Here is an 18,250-nt window from a genome sequence, read left to right on the forward strand (position 1 = left end):
TGCTGCTTATAATGCTCTTCCATAATTCTCATTAGGTTAAAATCTAGATCTTTTTCTATATAATGACAGGAAAAAAGAAAAAGAAAAAGAAAAATACCATTAGATATCATAGAACATTACATAGCGTTTCTAATACAACCATACTTAAATGGTACCAATTTGAACATTACTAATACAACCATACTTGTGGAACACTGAAAATTTGAGAGGAAATACAACATCCAGCTGCTAATATTAAGACTCACACCCAGCCTCAATTTCAATTGTCGCTTCTGTTTGGCTTGTCAGAAACAAAATCCACCTGAAACAAAGCAATCGTGTAAGTGAGACTTGTTTGGAGGTCTTGCAAGAAAAGATTAATGCCTATGCCTAACGAAGAGAGCATTCTACCATATCAGCCGTGGCTGGAATCCAGTCGTTAGTTGCTGGGTTCCCTTTGAAAGTGGTGTGACAGCCGGTTGCGGAATCGGGAGCTATGTTGAAGCTCGTTTCTTTCACGTTCTCCACTTTGATGAACCCAGTTCCTGTCTGCAAACATGAAAAGAAAATTGTATTTTAGACAAAACAGCAATACACCATTTTGTATATGATAGGAAGGTCTTGTATGTAGATATAGACTTGTGTTGTGAATATATTGGACTATCTAACAGGAGGCAAATATGCCTTGCTTTCTGGTGGATGTAATTTTTACTAGTAGGTATAAAATTACTGGTTGCAAATAACAATAACGTGTTATTAACTTTGCTGAAGCAGTTGAAGACCCTGACCAAAATGTGACATATATATATATATATATATATATATATATATATCAGGAATTACCGTGTGGTGTTGCTTGTCAATGCAATTAAGATCTTTGTAATATTCTGTTTCCACGAATTCGTCTGTCACTCCGGTTCCCTTATAAATCAGTTTCTGCAACAGATGGAAGAATAAATAATTATTGTTCTCAAAAACAATGTTTCAAGTGGACTGCGGAAATCGCCAAAACGTAAATAAAATGTAAGAGAGAGGGGTTAAAAGAAAACCTGAGAATCATTTTCAAGTCGTTGAAACTGAACAAATTCTGGAATACCATTTTGTTCGTCATGAGCGTTAGATTTGGGATTTGAAAGAGCATCGACGTAATGAGACGAGTACTCGCTGCGCTGAGGCTTAGTGTGGCGTTTTGGGGCTAACCCATCAAAGTAGTCTCTCGTCTCCTCCTCTAGCTTTGCCTCTTCTTCCTTAGACAAGTGAATGTCACTCCGATTTGGCCTCTGACAGTTACCACACTCCATTTCTCTTTTCTTCTATATATCCTCTCTCTCTCTCTCTATTTTTTCAATTCCTCATTCACAACAAATGAAGAGCCAGATTTGGGCATTAATTTATACACGGAGTATTATATATAAAAATATAAAACCCAAAACATAGCACCGGAATGGTTGTTATGATATTTTTGTTAGATATTTGTGATCCACTTTCAGGAGAAAATATCTAAAAGTGGCTTATCCTTAATAAGAATGGTAGGTGGTGTGATACATCTTTTTTCAACGCTGTTTACGTATGGCTTTATTTCATTTGAAGAGAAGGGAGAGTAGAATAATAGATTCATATCTATACACGTCATGTCAGTACCATAAATGCAAGTAGATATTTGATGAGTCAAGCCTAGTAGATATTTGATGAGTCAAGCCTATCACATCATTAATGTTCTACCCATAAGATAATATCACTATTTCTAGTACGATATGTAAAAATATGATATCTTCTATGACTAACTCGTGAACGACACTGATATAAAATTAACGAGTTTGAATTGCTTTAATGGGTTCTTGTCAACTCAATTAACCCTCCTCTAGCGATGAATTTCAATGGTCCCAAGTGTTGTAATTAACCAAACCGTTCATTTATGACTCATAGTTGTCATGGGCCTTTCTATCCACCTAATGATTTCTTGGAAGATTAATGTTGTATACACCAAAAGAAAAGAAATGCTTATAAAGGAAGAGCTTTGCTATTGCAATCGTTGGATTTTGTGAATTTTACGGTACTGCAATTAGCATTTCTTATTAAGCAATTTCTCTCGTTCAAATAAAGAGTCATCTAATATTTCTCGTTCAAATAAAGAGTCATCTAATATTTTTCATCCCAATTAACATCACAGAAGTCAAACCATTGTGTTCACTCCTCGCCCATCTTCCAATTGCGCGTCCGAGCAAATCTTATCGTACATTTACATCAAAGATGCCAACATGCAAGATAATTGTATGGAACAATTATTTCGAAAATTCAACACTTATAAAATACCTGAGAAAGGGAAGGAAAGGAAAAAAAATGATTAAGTCAAATTTGGACTCTCACGCGATACTAAAAAAAATGTTTCTATCAACTGAACTCCCCAGTCCAGCTCAACCCATAGAATACATTACTAAGTAACTTTAGTTTTGACAATTTAACTCAATTATTGTTTTACAATAACTAATGTAAATGCACAAGAAAAGAACAGACAAAATATATATATCAATAATATTATACCGGATTCAGATTCCCTACAGTTTTTTCAAATAAAAAAGCTACTAGTATATATATGTAGTGATGACTGACGGGTAAAATGGTACTAGTAATCTAAAACCCCTCGTGGCGCCATTAATATTTTAGCACCAAGTCCCCTTCCCTTCTCTCAACTGCCCTTTCTTCGCACCATCAATTATCAATAGAATATTGGACAAGTAGTAAATAAACGCCAAAATTGACTCACATCACAGTTGGTTTCTTTACTACTACTATTCCACTGTAATTTACAGAAACGGAGGAGGGATCAAGATGGCGAACAAGGTCTCAAATTTCTCGGATCTGATCCAACGAGTCACCGCTTCTTGCTTGTTGCACCCACTCGCCTCCGGCAGGCACGAACCCGATGAACTCTCTGACAATGGAGCAGGAGATGAGTCCGAAGACGAATACTACAAGACGGAGGAGGAAGAAGAAGAGGAGGCGGATAGAGAAAATGTTAGGGTTTGCGAGGGGGCGAAGGAGGAGGTGAGAAATGAGAGGGTGATGGAGATGGAGACGCTGATGGGCGAAGTGTTCGAGGCTGTGTCGGCGATGAAGAGGGCGTACGTTAGCCTGCAGGGGGCGCATTGTCCCTGGGATCCGGACAAGATGACCGTTGCTGATGTGGCGGTGGTGGCCGAGCTCAGGAGACTGGCCGTCTTGAGGGAGAGGTTTCGGAGGAGTTTTGGGAGGGAACGTGGTGGCGGTGGCGGAGGCGGAGGGAGGAGGGTTGGGTCCACGGCGGCGACGCTGAGGGAGGTGGTCTTGCCGTATGAGGCGGCGCTGGAGGACCTGAAGAAAGAGGTGAAGGCCAAGGAAGTTGAGGTCGACAACTTGAAGGAGAAGCTGAAAACAGCCACCGATCTCAACGGCAGTAATGGTCGGAAGGGGAGGTCTCATCAGTCAAAGAGAAAAGTCAGCTCCAGTCAACCTCAAGGTACTCTTTCTCTCTCCAACTTGAATTGACTTTTATGGCCTCAACAGTTCAGTATGTAGATATTTTAGTATTTCTTGGAAAGGGTATTCTGGTAAATTTACTGTGGTTTCGGAAATCTGACCACCGTTTACTGATGGCACTTGCGGCAGTGCCGGCGCCGGACCTATTCGAAGCCACAGTGAGTCAGGTGAAAGAAGCATCGAAGTCCTTCACAGCACTTCTCCTCTCACTCATGCGCTCCGCCCACTGGGACATTGGTGCCGCCGTCAGATCTATTGAAGCCGCTATCGCCAACACCACCACCGTCACGATCGACAGCTCCGCCGCCGGAACCAACCACGCCAAGTACGCACTGGAGTCCTACGTGAACCGTAAGATCTTCCAAGGCTTCGACCACGAGACCTTCTACATGGACGGAAGCCTCTCCTCTCTCATCGACCCGGACCAGTACCGCCGCAACTGCTTCACACAGTATCGCGACATGAAGGCCATGGACCCCATCGAGCTGCTTGGAATCTTACCAACATGCGACTTCGGAAAGTTCTGCTCCAAGAAGTATCTATCCATAGTCCACCCCAAGATGGAGGAGTCGCTGTTTGGGGACCTGGAGCAGCGCCGCCAGGTGTTGGCCGGAAACCACCCGAGGAGTCAGTTTTACGGGGAGTTCTTGGGGCTGGCAAAGGCGGTTTGGCTGCTCCACTTGTTGGCGTTCTCTTTGGACCCACCACCGAGTCACTTTGAGGCGAGCAAAGGGGCGGAGTTTCATCCTCAGTACATGGAGAGTGTCGTCAGATTTTCCGGTGGGCGGTTGACAGTGGGTCAGATGGTGGGATTCCCAGTCAGTCCTGGGTTTAAGCTTGCAAATGGGTCCGTTATTAAGGCTAGGGTTTATCTTGTACCCAGGTCATGAGTTATTGTGGGATAAGTTTCTATAAGATGGTTAGGGGTTGTTAGAATTTAGTAATGTTCTGAGATTAGGACATGTTTAGGTGTAATGTAACGTTCGCATGAGCTTTTCAGCTAGTGCCATAATTTATTGAAATGCTTTGTTGTGGAGTAACTTATCAAAACTATGCAACATGTTATATGGAGTAATGTACATTTTAAATAGATGTGTTTTTTTATTGATAATCAATCACCAGAAAACAATTATACTCAAACAAACGGACCTAAATAGAAATACCCATAAAATTCTACTCAAACAATAAACATACTAGATGATTTAAGAATGAGCGTTTTATTTTTTAATTGCTTCATTTAACAAATGCATAAAAAATGCGGGGGTGATTTAATATCATCCATTCTTAAACTGCCTGTCCATAAAGTCTAGTGGGCACGAGACAACTGAGGTGGATAACATAAAGTGAAAATATTGGCTGAGCAAAGCAGATATCCCATTATGCCTAAAAACAAAAGGGAGAGAGGTCATAATAAAAGAGCACTTTGGGCACCAGGCTTTTACTCAAAAATACATTTTACTTCTTCAACTTTGCAATTCACACCAATTCAACACTTATCAAAAGAAAGAAAACATTTATAAAAAAATGAGATAAATATGAAAAATAAAAACATTCACAGTAACTTGATACACATGCTCTAATAAAGTACATAATATGCAATGCACACTCATCGCGTGACTCGAGTTTGGAATCCAGCTAGTTATATAACATTATAACAAACTTAACCATTCAATAACTACCTTAATGTGGAGGTGAGCTGGTGGCCCAGTGATAGGACACTCCCCTGTGGTTTTTGGGAGCCAGACTCACCTCAGCCCCACCCCTGCCAGGTTAAAAAAACATATATACATGCCTTAACGTGCCTGCAATGGTCAAAATATTGAATTGACATTATCAAATTTGTTCGAACATGTGAATCTGTGTAAGCCAAAGCAATGAGCCAACATAATCAAGTATTAGCATCAACCATGGATATAAGCTGATAATATGTTAATGTTAGATTGGACGGGATGAAAGCAGCCTGTACTTCCATAACGAATTCAATGTCGATAAAGTTGGCCAATGGCCATTGTACAATCGTTCAATGCAGGAAATCAGAAAGTGAAAGGTGAGGTAATGGCCTCTAATCCTTGGTGGTAGAAAGAATAAATATTGTTGGTGCTATTCAATAAATCGTGTTGGCAAGTTTGTTTCAAGGATTTTACTCTTTTATACATTAACCTAATGAAAAAGAATACTAGCAGGGGAACCTAATTCCCCTGTCCGAATAATCTTCATCTATTGTACAGGCAGATTCCAAATAAAAGCTGTTGTCTTCTTACTTTCATAAACTCCAATGTACAACAAAAGTAGTTTCACACTGCCCTTGTCAAGTATTTTTTCGCCTGTAACGTAAATAAGGAAAATGATGAGAATTTTCAATAACAAACATGCACATATAACAGAGAAGCTTTGCAAGCCCAAGCAAAGATTAATAACAAATGCTACTTATTTTTTTGTTAATTAACAATATATATATATATTATCACAAGAAAAGAAAATTTTCCACGATCACAAGAGAGTATAATGTGTTTTGATATTTGGGAATTTTGCGCATGGTTTAGAGATAAAAAGACAGCCCACTAGAACCTCAAAGTTAAACATTGATCTGCTGTCTTAAAATTGTCCTGGGACTCATTGATGCCGCTTTTGCTAACATGGACTGACAAACTCACTCATGTTGAAAGACACGAATAAGGCAGCAGTCTATGAAATGCAAAGCCCAGTGGACAATTTAAGACAAACTGGAGGACCTTTTGGAAGTGACAATTTGTTCACAATTAACAATTTAAGACAATTTGGAGCAATTTTCAGAAGTGCCAAGAAATTCTCTGTAAAGTGAAGTCCAAATTACAATGGGTTAATCAGTAGCCTAAGCACCTGCAACTATTTTTGGAGGTTAGATGGGTATGAGATGGGCTGTGTAAACCCACGATGGGAGGTTCAGGGCAATATCAGGCTTTGACCCTCCGTTTCTCTAAGGTTATTATACCCCATGCTATGAACTCCCCACCTCTCCTTTGTCCAATGAATGTTTTAGTTCGTTAATAGAATCAGTTTAGGTATCTTGCCAACCACAGCTTTACAATTTCCAAATTTAAGTAGGAACTCCCCTTCAGCCCTTCCTCTACTATTTCCTTCCTTTTTTCTGCATCCCTCATTTTTCTTCTATTTTCTTTTTCTGCATCTTTCATTATATTCGATGTATTGGTTCTCTTCATCTCATTATTCGTCCTTTGGTATTCTTCACTGAAACTAAAAGCTGTATTAGTGGTTCCCCTAGAATATTTCTTTCCCAATAAGATTTGGCCCAATGTCAATCTTTTTTTCTCCTCAGATGATAAATTTGTCACTATTTTCTCTTTTTTTTCTCGTGTGAGATTTAGTCAATTTTATGATTCCTTAGATACAATAATATGAATTTTTCCCTATCACTACTAATTAAATTAGTGTTCATGTATTCCCAAGTCTACTCAACTTTTGAAGTGCAACTAGGCAGCGAAGGATGAAAGTGTTTAACACCTATCCAGTTACAGGTTCGAGTCAGCACGGGTCATCCCATTAGGATTGCAAAAGGTTGAAAGATTAACTACAACCCATTCTAAACTATTAATGTTGCCATCCCTGATCCTATTAAACAGCCAAAAGTGAAATTAACATCCGCTCATGCTTGGCCTGTTCAAAAGAGACCCAAAATATCCTTAATAAGATTTGTTTAAGCAAGGGTAAGCAGTTGTTGGTTTGTTACATAATAGAAAGAGTGAAAACCCCAACATCTGGGAGTTTAGTCTGAACATAAACCAAATAAAATAACAATAAGAATTGTTCTTTTTTTTTTTTAGTGAACAAAAGATGATAAACCTAGCATCCATTCTTTTCAAGTTAAAAATAAGCTAGAACTGGTAATTTTGAGATCATTTAACAGATGCAAGTTTATGCACATGCCTAGATTTTAATGGTAAAAATTAGCACCAAAATGCATAATAAAGTTCATACTCATTGCTAGTCCCATTTAACCGGGGTGCTAGGGGAGCAGACTGGAGACAGACTAACCAAATGCATATTTGGTACAAAGTGGCTGCTCTTGGAAACAAACATGAATTTTCACACTTGACAGTCCAGATTTTTAACGTTCCACTAAATGCATAAAATATTGTTTCTAACTTTACCTGCTCTAAAGTCAGAAACATGATCACGTTCCAAGATCCTATCCGGCCAAAATTTGGGAGGAACCCCTTATAAAAGGCAAAAGGTCCCTGCAAAACATGTATCGAGCATGAGTTGACTATTCCATTGATTGAGTTGATGGCTTTTTACTAAAATTCCTCGTCAAATAATAAGTTCATGCATCAAATCTATAAAATTTCAAATAAGGCACCCAGAAGAAAAGAACAAAAAAAAGTACGAGAAGAACTAGCAGCTTATGGGAAGTTATTCTCACAAGTTCTTGATCTTATTTTCATATTGAGAGCTGAACATTGATGGAGCTTGTGAACAGTGAAACCAGAAGCAATGAGACAGGAACACAGAATTATAAAGTGTCGACTAGGAAAAAAACATTTATATAGTGTCCAGATCAAGATTGAATTTTTAGGAGTAAAGTAAAATCTAGCAGAGTAATGCACCAGTTCACCAGGTCGTAAACTGTCAAATGATTCCTTGAACAGGCTGACATCCCATTCTCACCACCTTCCACAAAATGTTATACAGCCCATTCAATTATACCTTTTTGTTCTTCCCTTTAACCAACGTTAGAGGCGAGGATTGCCTTCTCTTATCCATGGATATTTTTTTAGATGGTTTATTCTAAAATGAGAGAGAGAGTATGTAAAACAAACAAGGTTAACCTATAAGAGAGAGAGAGAGAGAATATTAGAGTGCAATTAAATATACACATCCACAAAGATAAATAAGAATGCAATGGAAGCTGTGTCCAAACTATCTATCCGAGTGTATTGCCTGTACATGAATGTGCACCAAAAGAAAGTAACACTGAGAAGAATCAGCTAATCCACTTGCGTTCAATATTATTCATACCACAAACTATGCAACCATAGAAGTACAAAGAAATGTTAAATGTTTCTCCACTAAAATCACTCATTTCAGATGTAGAAGACATGAGGTGTTCAAAACAGAATCCAAAGAAAAACAAAACTATTCTTTGAGAAGAATGAAGCTGACTACCTTGGCAATAAATTATAACAACTGCACCCAGTAAATTATAAGACTTCTCAACAACAGAGATTATTTTATTTTATTCTTCCATGGCTAACATACTATCACGTGATTAACTAAATAACTAAGTCAGTAACATGGTACTTTAGCTTAAATGACAAACTGGAAAAGAAAATCAACTTACCTCATTTTTCAAAGTTTTGATGAAACAATCGAAAGTGTTTTTGTACAAAGATGAATCTCCCATCATTCTAGATTTCACCTGGTAACAAGTAAAACATCACAGCTGACATTGACTGATAAGAGCATTCAGCAGAAACTATAATTAAAAAATTACATTTGTATCACAAAAGGAGAGACTTGTGTCATAATGCTAGCAGAACCTCATTGCAGCTTGCAGTGAATTACTACCATGTAGATTATGAAACAAATATAGAACAAATATATAATTAGTAAAAAGTAGAAAATGATGGAGATCAATCGTGCATGGATTCATCTATGCTTAATGCATTGTATGTTGAATATACTATGCTACTTAAGCTTATCATGATTAACTGTGTCTAATCTAACTTAATGCGAGGCGAGGGGTTCGAGCCCCAATGAGCATTTGTGGGTGGGTGGGTGCAAGGGCGAAGCCAGGATTGAATTTTAGGGGGGGCGTAGTGTATTTGACGGAAAACAAAAAAATCCAACTAACATCAGAATTTTTTTTGTAAATAAATAAAAACTTAATGAAATTCACCAGTGCTATATTCAGTTAATTTGGTTAAATTAATCGTTCAAGCATGAGAATTCTTCAAAATTAATTGAAAACAACTTATCTAGAATGTTCTATTGCCTTTTAATAGCAGAAGACATCTTTTCCGGGGAGGGGGGGAATTTTCTTGAGCTGAAAGCACATATTAATAATATATTTGGAGAAAAGAAGAAGCAATATGAATAGCTTTCATCTCGTATCGCCCTTATCCTGGTCTGATTCCTTTTTGAAATTATAAAGCGTTAAGAAAACCCAGCTGTTACCACGTTTGACTATTGTGTGACATGTAAGGTGAAATAAATCGAATGTTAAGGTGTCTTCGTGTTTCTTGCTTGCACAATGTGTAAATTCATGAAACCAAAGTATCAATGATTCCTTGAGATCTACAAGTAGTATATAAGTAAAACTGAACAGAGAAAATGCAGAATGCAAATTCACTACACTAACGAATCAAGGCAGCCAATTTGATTTGTTCAAAAGGATGTTCGGCAAAGCAACGCTTTAAGAGCCTCACCCAGTCCATCCATCAAATTGAAGTCTTGGTCAAATCACAGTTACATGAATCATTCAATTGAATAACCTGTGCCAAAAAGAAACTATACACCATTTCTTCAGAAAATGTAAAAAACAGCATAGTTGAGAAAAATGAAAAGTTTATATATAGATATATATATATATATATATATATCAGTATCAGTATATGATTATTATTATATTAATTAATAAATACTTATGATAAAGTAAATCTAGTTAAAATAAAACACAGCAAAATGGGTATAACTTCAAGATACTGATTCTAATAACTAAAAAGTCGAAACTGGACATGGTGATTCAGTGGATCAACAAATAGAGTTGATGCAGTTCCTAAATTACTGCCCCATATCAACTAAGAAATAGTTCATCGAATATGAACATCCATAAGGTGGTGGTTAAGCTATAGTTAAAGTAGGCTAGAGGTTTTAAAAGGAGTAAGAAGATTAAAAAAACAAAAAACAAAAAACAAAAAACAAAAAACAAAAACAAAAACAAAATAGTATGTACAAAATAAATAAGACACTTATAGGTTATAGTCTCATGATTTATCTGAAGATTTTGCTTCTAACTGCATTATTTTGATATTTTTTCCTATACCAGTCTCTTATTTAAATAACTTAAATTATGTGATAAGGTATTTATAGATTTTCTCATGTATCATTTCTTTCATCAATTTGCAATTTGTTTCTTTTCCTCAATAGTGCTCCAGAATTGGCCCAGACATCTTGAGAGCTATGGCTGATGTTATTCAGAAAGCAAGTAATAGAAAATGGAAAAGAAAGCTTACCACGTCAACAGGAGAACCAATACAGACTGCGAAGAAACCAGCACCTAAACCAGCTAATAGATGGGTTAAAACATTGTCTGTGAACCCTGAAATTTTTAATATGGCCTGCAAATGTAGAACAAATTAGAACAGCTATAGACAAATTAGATATGGCAACAACGTACAAATTACAGAATTACTCCTCATGAGACCTAATGTGTGGAGTGTGGTATAACCTGTTTCACGTGATCATAACTAGCTAGCTCGGCGGCATTTATAATAGCATTTCGTGCAATATTGGGCCCAATCCCAGTCCACAATGCCCCCAATCCTTCCTGTTTGAAAATATATGTAATAATCAGTAAACTGAGTGATAAAATTAAGTTTAGATGGAGTTTCTATAATAAAATAAACAAATAAATAAAATTTGACCTGTCTCACTATGGTGTAATAAGCATCCAAAGCGCCATAGTAACGCCTAGGTACACCAGCAGCCAACTTTCCTTCAGCTTGAAGTCGAACCTTCACAAGATCAGTCGGACTAGCGACTGTAATTGCTATGGCACCTGTTTAATGCAAAAGTTACTTACCTAAGATATATATTTAGCAAAGTATAGGATAAAATAGTTTATCTGATCATCTTTCGATGGTATAAACAAGAGTTTAATACAAGTTGTAAACTACAGTACGAATAAATGAAATAAAAACCAAATCCTATAAATGATAGTGCAGCAGAACAGTTACCATAAGAACTCACCGGTTATCAAAGCAGCAAGTATCTTCTGGAACAAAGAAACATCTCCAACATATGCACTCCCAACATAAAAGGCCTTGACCTGTACAAGATACAATTACACCGATGCACCAATGAATCACCAAGAAATCATACAGCTCGATCAAAATGTTTAAAGGAAATTTTTTGAAACCTACAGGCTCATATAACCCGATCCTCAATCCTCCATATATACACTGGCGATGCAAACCAGGTATGATGCCTTTCCAAAGTGCTAAAAACCCTTCTTCCCTAGCAATAGTAGCAACAGTGTCCAACACGCCCCTGTATTTTGGTACGGCCACTCCCTCCCCTGTAGCTGCTTTCTTTTGGAGCTGAAGCCTAACTTTAGCGGTATCTAAAGGAATAGTACAGATCTGCACAAAATCCAGATGCATGACATGAAAGCACTTTACCAATTTCACCGTGTACCAAAATGTAATAGCAAGATAAAATCAATTTCATTCCCACAGTTGAGAAGGAAAGCAACAGACACCTAAGAAGCACGGACACTCCAAAATGGGCGAAGAATCCGTGTCCGACACGTGTCGGACACGGACACGCGTCGGACACGCCCCGACACGTGTCGGACACGCCAAAAAACGTGTCTGGAATTTTTTTATTTTTTTTAATTTTCGGACACGGCTTGGACACGGCTCGGACACGGCTTGGACACGGCTCAGACAGCTCGGACACGGCTCGGACAGCTCGGACACGGCTCGGACACACTTTTCTGGATTTTTTTTTTTTTTTTTTAAATTTTTAATGCTGATATGTTAATTTTTTTTTTTTTTTTTTTTTTAATTTTTAATGCTGATATGTTCTATTTTTTGTTTTGTACTACCCTAAAGGCTGATATATATATATACTAACCTAAAGATGCCACAATTCGCCGTGTCCGTGTCCTAAAGATGCTGATATATATATATACTAACATATCAGTAATATATATATATATATATATATATTCCAACCTAAACATATCAGTGTTTTTTTTTTAAAATTATTAATGCTGATATATATATATATATATATATATACTATTCGCTGTCCGTGTCCTAATTTTTTTGGATTTGCCGTGTCGCCGTGTCCGTGTCGTATCCGTGTCCCGTATCCGTGTCCGTGCTTCTTAGACAGACACTAAGCCTACTTGGTTTTACCTGAATATCACAGAACTTGAAGACCTAACATATTAAAAAGGCTTAATCTCTTGAATACAGCTAGATTGTATCTGATTGGTAAGTTTGGACCAAATTCTGTTTCTGAACTCCATTAACTCATTTGTTTATCTTCGAAAATAACATACGTAACGAGTAACTTGGATCTAGAAAGCCAGATAGACACGGGGATGATTAAAGTGTGGTAAGAGAAGGATAGGAAATAGTATAAAAATAGAAAAGGATTAAATAGATATGATGATACTGCCATTTAGGGTTGGATGTATGTGACTGATGATAGTACAACCAAGTTGTCTACAAGACCATCAAGGCCATTTGCTGTCAATACAGAAAAGGTGCGAACAGAGTGGGAAAACAAATATAAAACAGTTTCACTACAACAGCCAACCTTGCCAATATTTTCAGTTATCTTGTTGGGGTGGAGAGAGGTAATTTCTAAGTGAAGATATCTACTAAATCCAACTAATTTAACTTTTGGCTACAAAAACACGGACACTGAGCCTTGTAGGTGCCAAACTAATCCTCTCATGCTTGGATGAGCACCAGTTATGTGGCTGTTCTTTTTCGAACATTCTGTGAACAATCAAGTAGTCCATATTTTTATAGGAATACTTCCACACCTCAAATAGCATCAACTTCCTTATGGGCTGATCTGAAATGCAGCAATACTGCATACATATACTGATAAATACAAATGAGTGTGAGAGAGAGAGATGTATTTCAAATCGTATAAATCAATAGGCCAATACAACTATCACCATCAGTGCGTGCAACGCAATCAGAAACAAGCATTATAAGAAATATGACATCTGAATCATCAGAATGTAGACCGCAACATATGATTCTCAAGGCTTAGAACATAAGACAGGCATTAAATTCATCCGCTAAACCAGTGATCCACTGAAATAGATCTCAATTCAATCAAATGAACTCTAAAATGTGCAATTTCAGCATATACATACATATATATATATACACACACACATAGTGAATATTAACTGACGAATATGAATGATACCTCGGCGATGCAAGCAGCGAAGGCACTGATCGCAAACGTTTCAAGGAATGAAATTTCAGTCCTGGAATTGAGATCTGCCATCGAAATTTGCAAACTATTGCCGAGACGAAGCAATGTGAGGCGAATTGAGTAAAGTCAACACTGAAGTGGTTGATGATTCGTAATTCTTATTCAGTGGAGGAGAGTGATTTTGAAGAAATGGCAGATGAAAAGGTCGGTCGGTCCAATTGAGGTCCTGCACAGTAGCAGTGCCTTGCTACGCTTTGCAATTGTTATAAGCCTGTTAATAACATCTTCTTTACCGACTATTTTTTTAAGGGTTTAGCTCAACCAACATCGACGGCTCAGAAGCGCGCGTGCTAGCAAGTAGTAGTAGTAGTTGTTGTTGTTGTTGGTGATTTTTTTTTTTTTTTTTTTATCCAATGATTTTGATGGATACAGGCAAAAAAGACTTCCTCTCTCACATAACGTTACTGGTGTTATCAACTAAGGAAATATACCTTCCAAAAAAAAAAACTAAGGAAACATATATTTATTTAGTGGTTGTTATATGTCAACATTTAATTAATTAGTAATATTATATCATCAATATAACAAAATATTAAAACAAAAAATAAAATGATAAGTGATTTGAATGTTAGATATATTAATTATTTATTTATTTGTTGGGAATTTCATTTTTGGATTTCATTAAACATGATATTATCGTAACGTCATTCTTTATTTATATAAATTTAGTTTAATGCATTAGATCCTCAAACTTTGTATCCCAATTATTTTTAAAATAATTTATGGTCCATCAATTGAATAAGACAAAATGAGATAACTCGAATGATCACATCGCTGCATTTGTAATTGTAAATCTATTAGTGTGATTCAAATTTATTAAACTTTTGAAACGTTGTATCATTCCGAGTGTATTTATTTTCACATTCAGCTCAAAATAATATGTATTTGTCAGCTCAAAATTATACTAGCTATATGCCTATATGACATTAGATGTATTTGTATGATAGAAAATAATTTAAAGCTAGGTTAGTTTGTGGATTACTTATTATAGTATATTAATTGAGGCGATTGATGGCCTAAACGAGGGCTCTTGTATAATAGTGATGTATTATAAGCTTACCGGAGAAATTAGGCCAAATTGCATAAACGCTTCCAAATTTCTAGAAAGCAGGAACTATTTTTTTGTCCCAAACAATCCATTCAACTTTTGGAAAGTTGTCAAATTATGACCATTAAATGAATAGTTGCATAAATTGTTATATTTCATTGTGTGATAGATCGTATCAAATGTTTTGAAAATTAAAATAAATAAAGTAATGAGTTAAATGTAAAAAACTCCCTCATTATACCAAAAAAAAAAAGTGTAAGAAACCTCATATTAGAAAAAAGTGTATATAATTCTCTATATTATCCATATTTTGAATAAATTTTCTTTAATCATCAATTTCGACCAAATTTTTTTTATAAAAATTCCAAAATACCCCCTTCTTATGTAAACAAGAAAAAAAGAAAAAAAAAAATTACAACATCATCATCCGTGAATTAAGCCGTTCGCGAGTATCTTAAAACTTACCAGACTACTGTTCTATTTTTTAAAACTCTCGAGCTAGCTTCCTCTCCTTTTAGAGATAAAGATGGATGATGCAGAGATGAAGCTCTGGATCACGGATGCTCAGTTATTCTTGCCAGCGTTTGTGGAGTTTGTAGCATTGTCAGTTGGGTCTTCGAAGCATATATCGGTCTTCTCCAATCGGGGAAGGAGGGAGGGGCAAACTTTTAGTACTAGTACTAAATTAGATATATTAATAGATATTTTTCTATATAAAAATTAAATGGGGGTATTTTAAAATTATTTAATTGCTAAATTAACATAATATCCATATTATATACAAATTTAAACAACATGGGATTAATTGCACTTTTAAGGGACTTTTTGCACTTAACCCGAAAGTAATTGAAGTTGTAATCAATGGCCCAGTTTTTCTTTGGTTCTGGGCGTCCTAGTTGAACAAAGGTGTGGTACTCTATGGGCCAGGCCCAATCCAGACCCAAATCTCCAAAATCATGGCGGGAATCAAGTCATTACTTGTCCCGCCAATGCATCCACTAGCTTCTGAAGAAATATTCCGGACCCCGCCACTATAATAAACTGAAATTGCACACATCGCCTCAATTTTCCCACCCTTTCCTTTCAAACCTATCACAAACCCTAACCCTAACAATCTTTTTTCCCGGAAAATAGAAAACCAGGCGAGAAGATGTTGGAGCTGAGGCTTGTGCAAGGTAGTCTGTTGAAGAAGGTTATGGAAGCCATCAAGGATCTGGTGAACGATGCAAACTTCGATTGCTCGTCCACTGGTTTCTCTCTCCAGGCCATGGACTCGAGCCATGTGGCCCTGGTGGCTCTCCTCCTCAGATCGGAGGGTTTTGAGCACTACCGGTGCGACCGGAACATATCCATGGGCATGAATCTCAACAACATGTCTAAGATGCTAAAGTGCGCCGGTAACGACGATATCATCACCATCAAGGCCGATGATGGCAGTGACACCGTCACTTTCATGTTTGAGAGTCCCAGTAAGCTTCACTCAGTCGTTTTTTCTCTTCAATTTTAATTTGTTTTTTGCGCACTAAATTTATGTGGAAATGTTAGGGTTTTCTGTTAGATCGCTTGTAATGTTTTGATTTTGCTCTATCTGTAACACGTAAGTAATTACTGTGGGAGGAAATAATTGATCTGTTTGGTTATGTAGAAAGTACAGGAAAACTAAAACAAATTAAGGTCTTGAATCCTTACATTTTTTTGTTTTTTCCTTTTTCTTTTTCATTATATGTGACTTAATAAAGTTTTAACAACTCCTTAATTATTATTTGTTTCATAAATAAAGGAACTCCTTAATTGCAAAGTGTGATATTTTATTATTGGCTCAGAGTTCATTTTCCTTTTCATTCCTGCAATTTTCTCTGTAACAAATTGGGTGTTGACTGATGGTCATTCATTTGGGAACGTGTTCTCTATTTTCCCTCCATTTTGGGTTCAAAGATTAACAACTCTATATATGTGTAGGGTTTATTTGCTGCAATATCTTCTGTAACAAAAAGGGTGCTGAGGGTTTTATTGGTTAATTGTCATTCATTTGGGAATGTATTCTCTATTTCCCCTCTGTTTTGGGCTCAAAGATTAACAACTCTACATATACGTGTTATGATGATTTTCTTCAATTGGGACTTCAATTTTATTGATGTGGCTTTGTTTTATATTGCGTTATGGGTACTGGATTAAAGCTCAAGACAAGATTGCTGATTTTGAGATGAAATTGATGGACATCGATAGCGAGCATCTTGGGATCCCAGAAGCAGAGTACCATGCTATTGTTCGGATGCCTTCAACAGAATTTGGTAGAATCTGTAAAGATCTTAGCAGTATTGGTGACACTGGTAATGTGTTATTATTATGACTAATGGTATGTTGATATTCTGTAATTGGTTAACTAGATAAATGGTTGTAAATTGAATCTTTGCTCGAGGTGTACAGTTGTGATCTCTGTGACAAAGGAAGGTGTGAAGTTCTCTACAAGAGGTGATATTGGGACTGCAAATATTGTTTGCAGGCAGAATACCACAGTAGACAAGGTACTTTTTGTAGATTGTAAAGCTTGTAAACTGTTGCTTTAAGATCAAATTAAAGAATCTTCGCTAGCTGCTAAAATTCATAATGAATTGTATGGAATTTCAGACAGATATGTTGCTTCTTGAGAGTTGATGGTATATGACATGGATACATTGTTTTCTAATTTACAGCCAGAGGAAGCTACAATTATAGAGATGAATGAACCAGTGTCGCTAACATTTGCACTGAGGTACATGAACTCCTTTACAAAGGCAACCCCATTGTCCAACACAGTCACAATAAGCTTGTCTTCAGAGTTGCCTGTTGTGGTGGAGTACAAAATTGCTGAGATGGGTTATATCAGGTTCTATTTGGCTCCTAAAATTGAAGAAGATGACGAAGAGACTAAGCCTTAAGTTTAGGGCTCCAAATGTCATATTAGCTATTATGATCTACTGTCCCTTTTCTACAAGCAAGTCTGTGCTTTCGATGAGTCAGTAGTTTAGATGTTTAAAGTCCTTGTGCTGTGTTTTTATGTTTTTTCAGAGGCATTTTCAATTTTAATGTGTCTAAACAATGTTTAATGTTTAGATGTATGTTCATTCCTTCTTTCAGTTCATAGATTTATTGCATGGTTTTCTTCCCTTCTGCTTTGCCTGCTCACATCTGAACTCTATTTATGCTTGTTTTATTTTACTTTTTAAGCTGCAGAAAGATGGTAATGTTTTTAAATAAATTTTCGAAGGCTAGATTTGTCCCAAAATTTTCAACTTGTAGAAATTTGACCTTATAGAAGAAACTAACTTTATACAAGCAAGATGTAAATGGATACCTTTGCTACAGAATGATGTGTTTGGAGTTTAATTCTTCAAATCTAAAGACCAATAATGATGGTGCAAGTTTAACCCAATCTTAATTTGATTAGTTTATGTACTTGTTGAAGGTGTGTGTACCTGT

At 36.6% G+C, this 18,250-nt stretch overlaps 4 protein-coding genes across 5 annotated transcripts; 2 read left to right on the forward strand and 2 right to left on the reverse strand.

The window, feature by feature from the left end:
- Positions 1–76: 76 nt before the first annotated feature.
- On the reverse strand, positions 77–1,370 carry LOC132269378 (uncharacterized). The gene is made up of 4 exons (XM_059770556.1): positions 1,029–1,370; positions 823–915; positions 391–528; positions 77–301 (listed from the first exon to the last, which is right to left on the reverse strand). Exons 1-4 carry the CDS (start codon positions 1,278–1,280, stop codon positions 260–262), a joined length of 525 nt encoding a protein of 174 aa, XP_059626539.1. The 5' UTR covers positions 1,281–1,370; the 3' UTR covers positions 77–259.
- A 1,147-nt stretch (positions 1,371–2,517) lies between these two features.
- Positions 2,518–4,545, forward strand: LOC132269376 (protein GRAVITROPIC IN THE LIGHT 1). Its single transcript, XM_059770553.1, has 2 exons — positions 2,518–3,475; positions 3,625–4,545. The coding sequence occupies exons 1-2, from the start codon at positions 2,809–2,811 to the stop codon at positions 4,383–4,385; spliced, it is 1,428 nt and encodes a 475-aa protein (XP_059626536.1). The 5' UTR covers positions 2,518–2,808; the 3' UTR covers positions 4,386–4,545.
- An 897-nt stretch (positions 4,546–5,442) lies between these two features.
- Positions 5,443–13,977, reverse strand: LOC132269379 (mitochondrial uncoupling protein 1-like). Of its 2 annotated transcripts, XM_059770557.1 has the most exons (9): positions 13,675–13,974; positions 11,637–11,855; positions 11,464–11,542; positions 11,139–11,272; positions 10,943–11,041; positions 10,728–10,832; positions 8,834–8,911; positions 7,644–7,730; positions 5,443–5,819 (listed from the first exon to the last, which is right to left on the reverse strand). In XM_059770557.1, exons 1-9 carry the CDS (start codon positions 13,753–13,755, stop codon positions 5,790–5,792), a joined length of 912 nt encoding a protein of 303 aa, XP_059626540.1. In that variant the 5' UTR covers positions 13,756–13,974; the 3' UTR covers positions 5,443–5,789. The 2 variants fall into 2 exon arrangements, with proteins under 2 accessions (XP_059626540.1, XP_059626541.1); XM_059770558.1 differs by lacking the exons at positions 5,443–5,819; positions 7,644–7,730 and adding an exon at positions 9,921–10,002 and having other exon boundaries at positions 8,844–8,911; positions 13,675–13,977.
- A 1,831-nt stretch (positions 13,978–15,808) lies between these two features.
- On the forward strand, positions 15,809–17,912 carry LOC132269380 (proliferating cell nuclear antigen). The gene is made up of 4 exons (XM_059770559.1): positions 15,809–16,260; positions 16,969–17,121; positions 17,219–17,316; positions 17,485–17,912. The coding sequence occupies exons 1-4, from the start codon at positions 15,942–15,944 to the stop codon at positions 17,707–17,709; spliced, it is 795 nt and encodes a 264-aa protein (XP_059626542.1). The 5' UTR covers positions 15,809–15,941; the 3' UTR covers positions 17,710–17,912.
- Positions 17,913–18,250: the final 338 nt, after the last annotated feature.

Source organism: Cornus florida, unplaced genomic scaffold, assembly GCF_030987335.1.
Source record: "Cornus florida cultivar Cherokee Brave unplaced genomic scaffold, ASM3098733v1 CherokeeBrave_3.0.0_Hap2_Chr08, whole genome shotgun sequence".
Lineage (NCBI taxonomy): Eukaryota > Viridiplantae > Streptophyta > Magnoliopsida > Cornales > Cornaceae > Cornus > Cornus florida.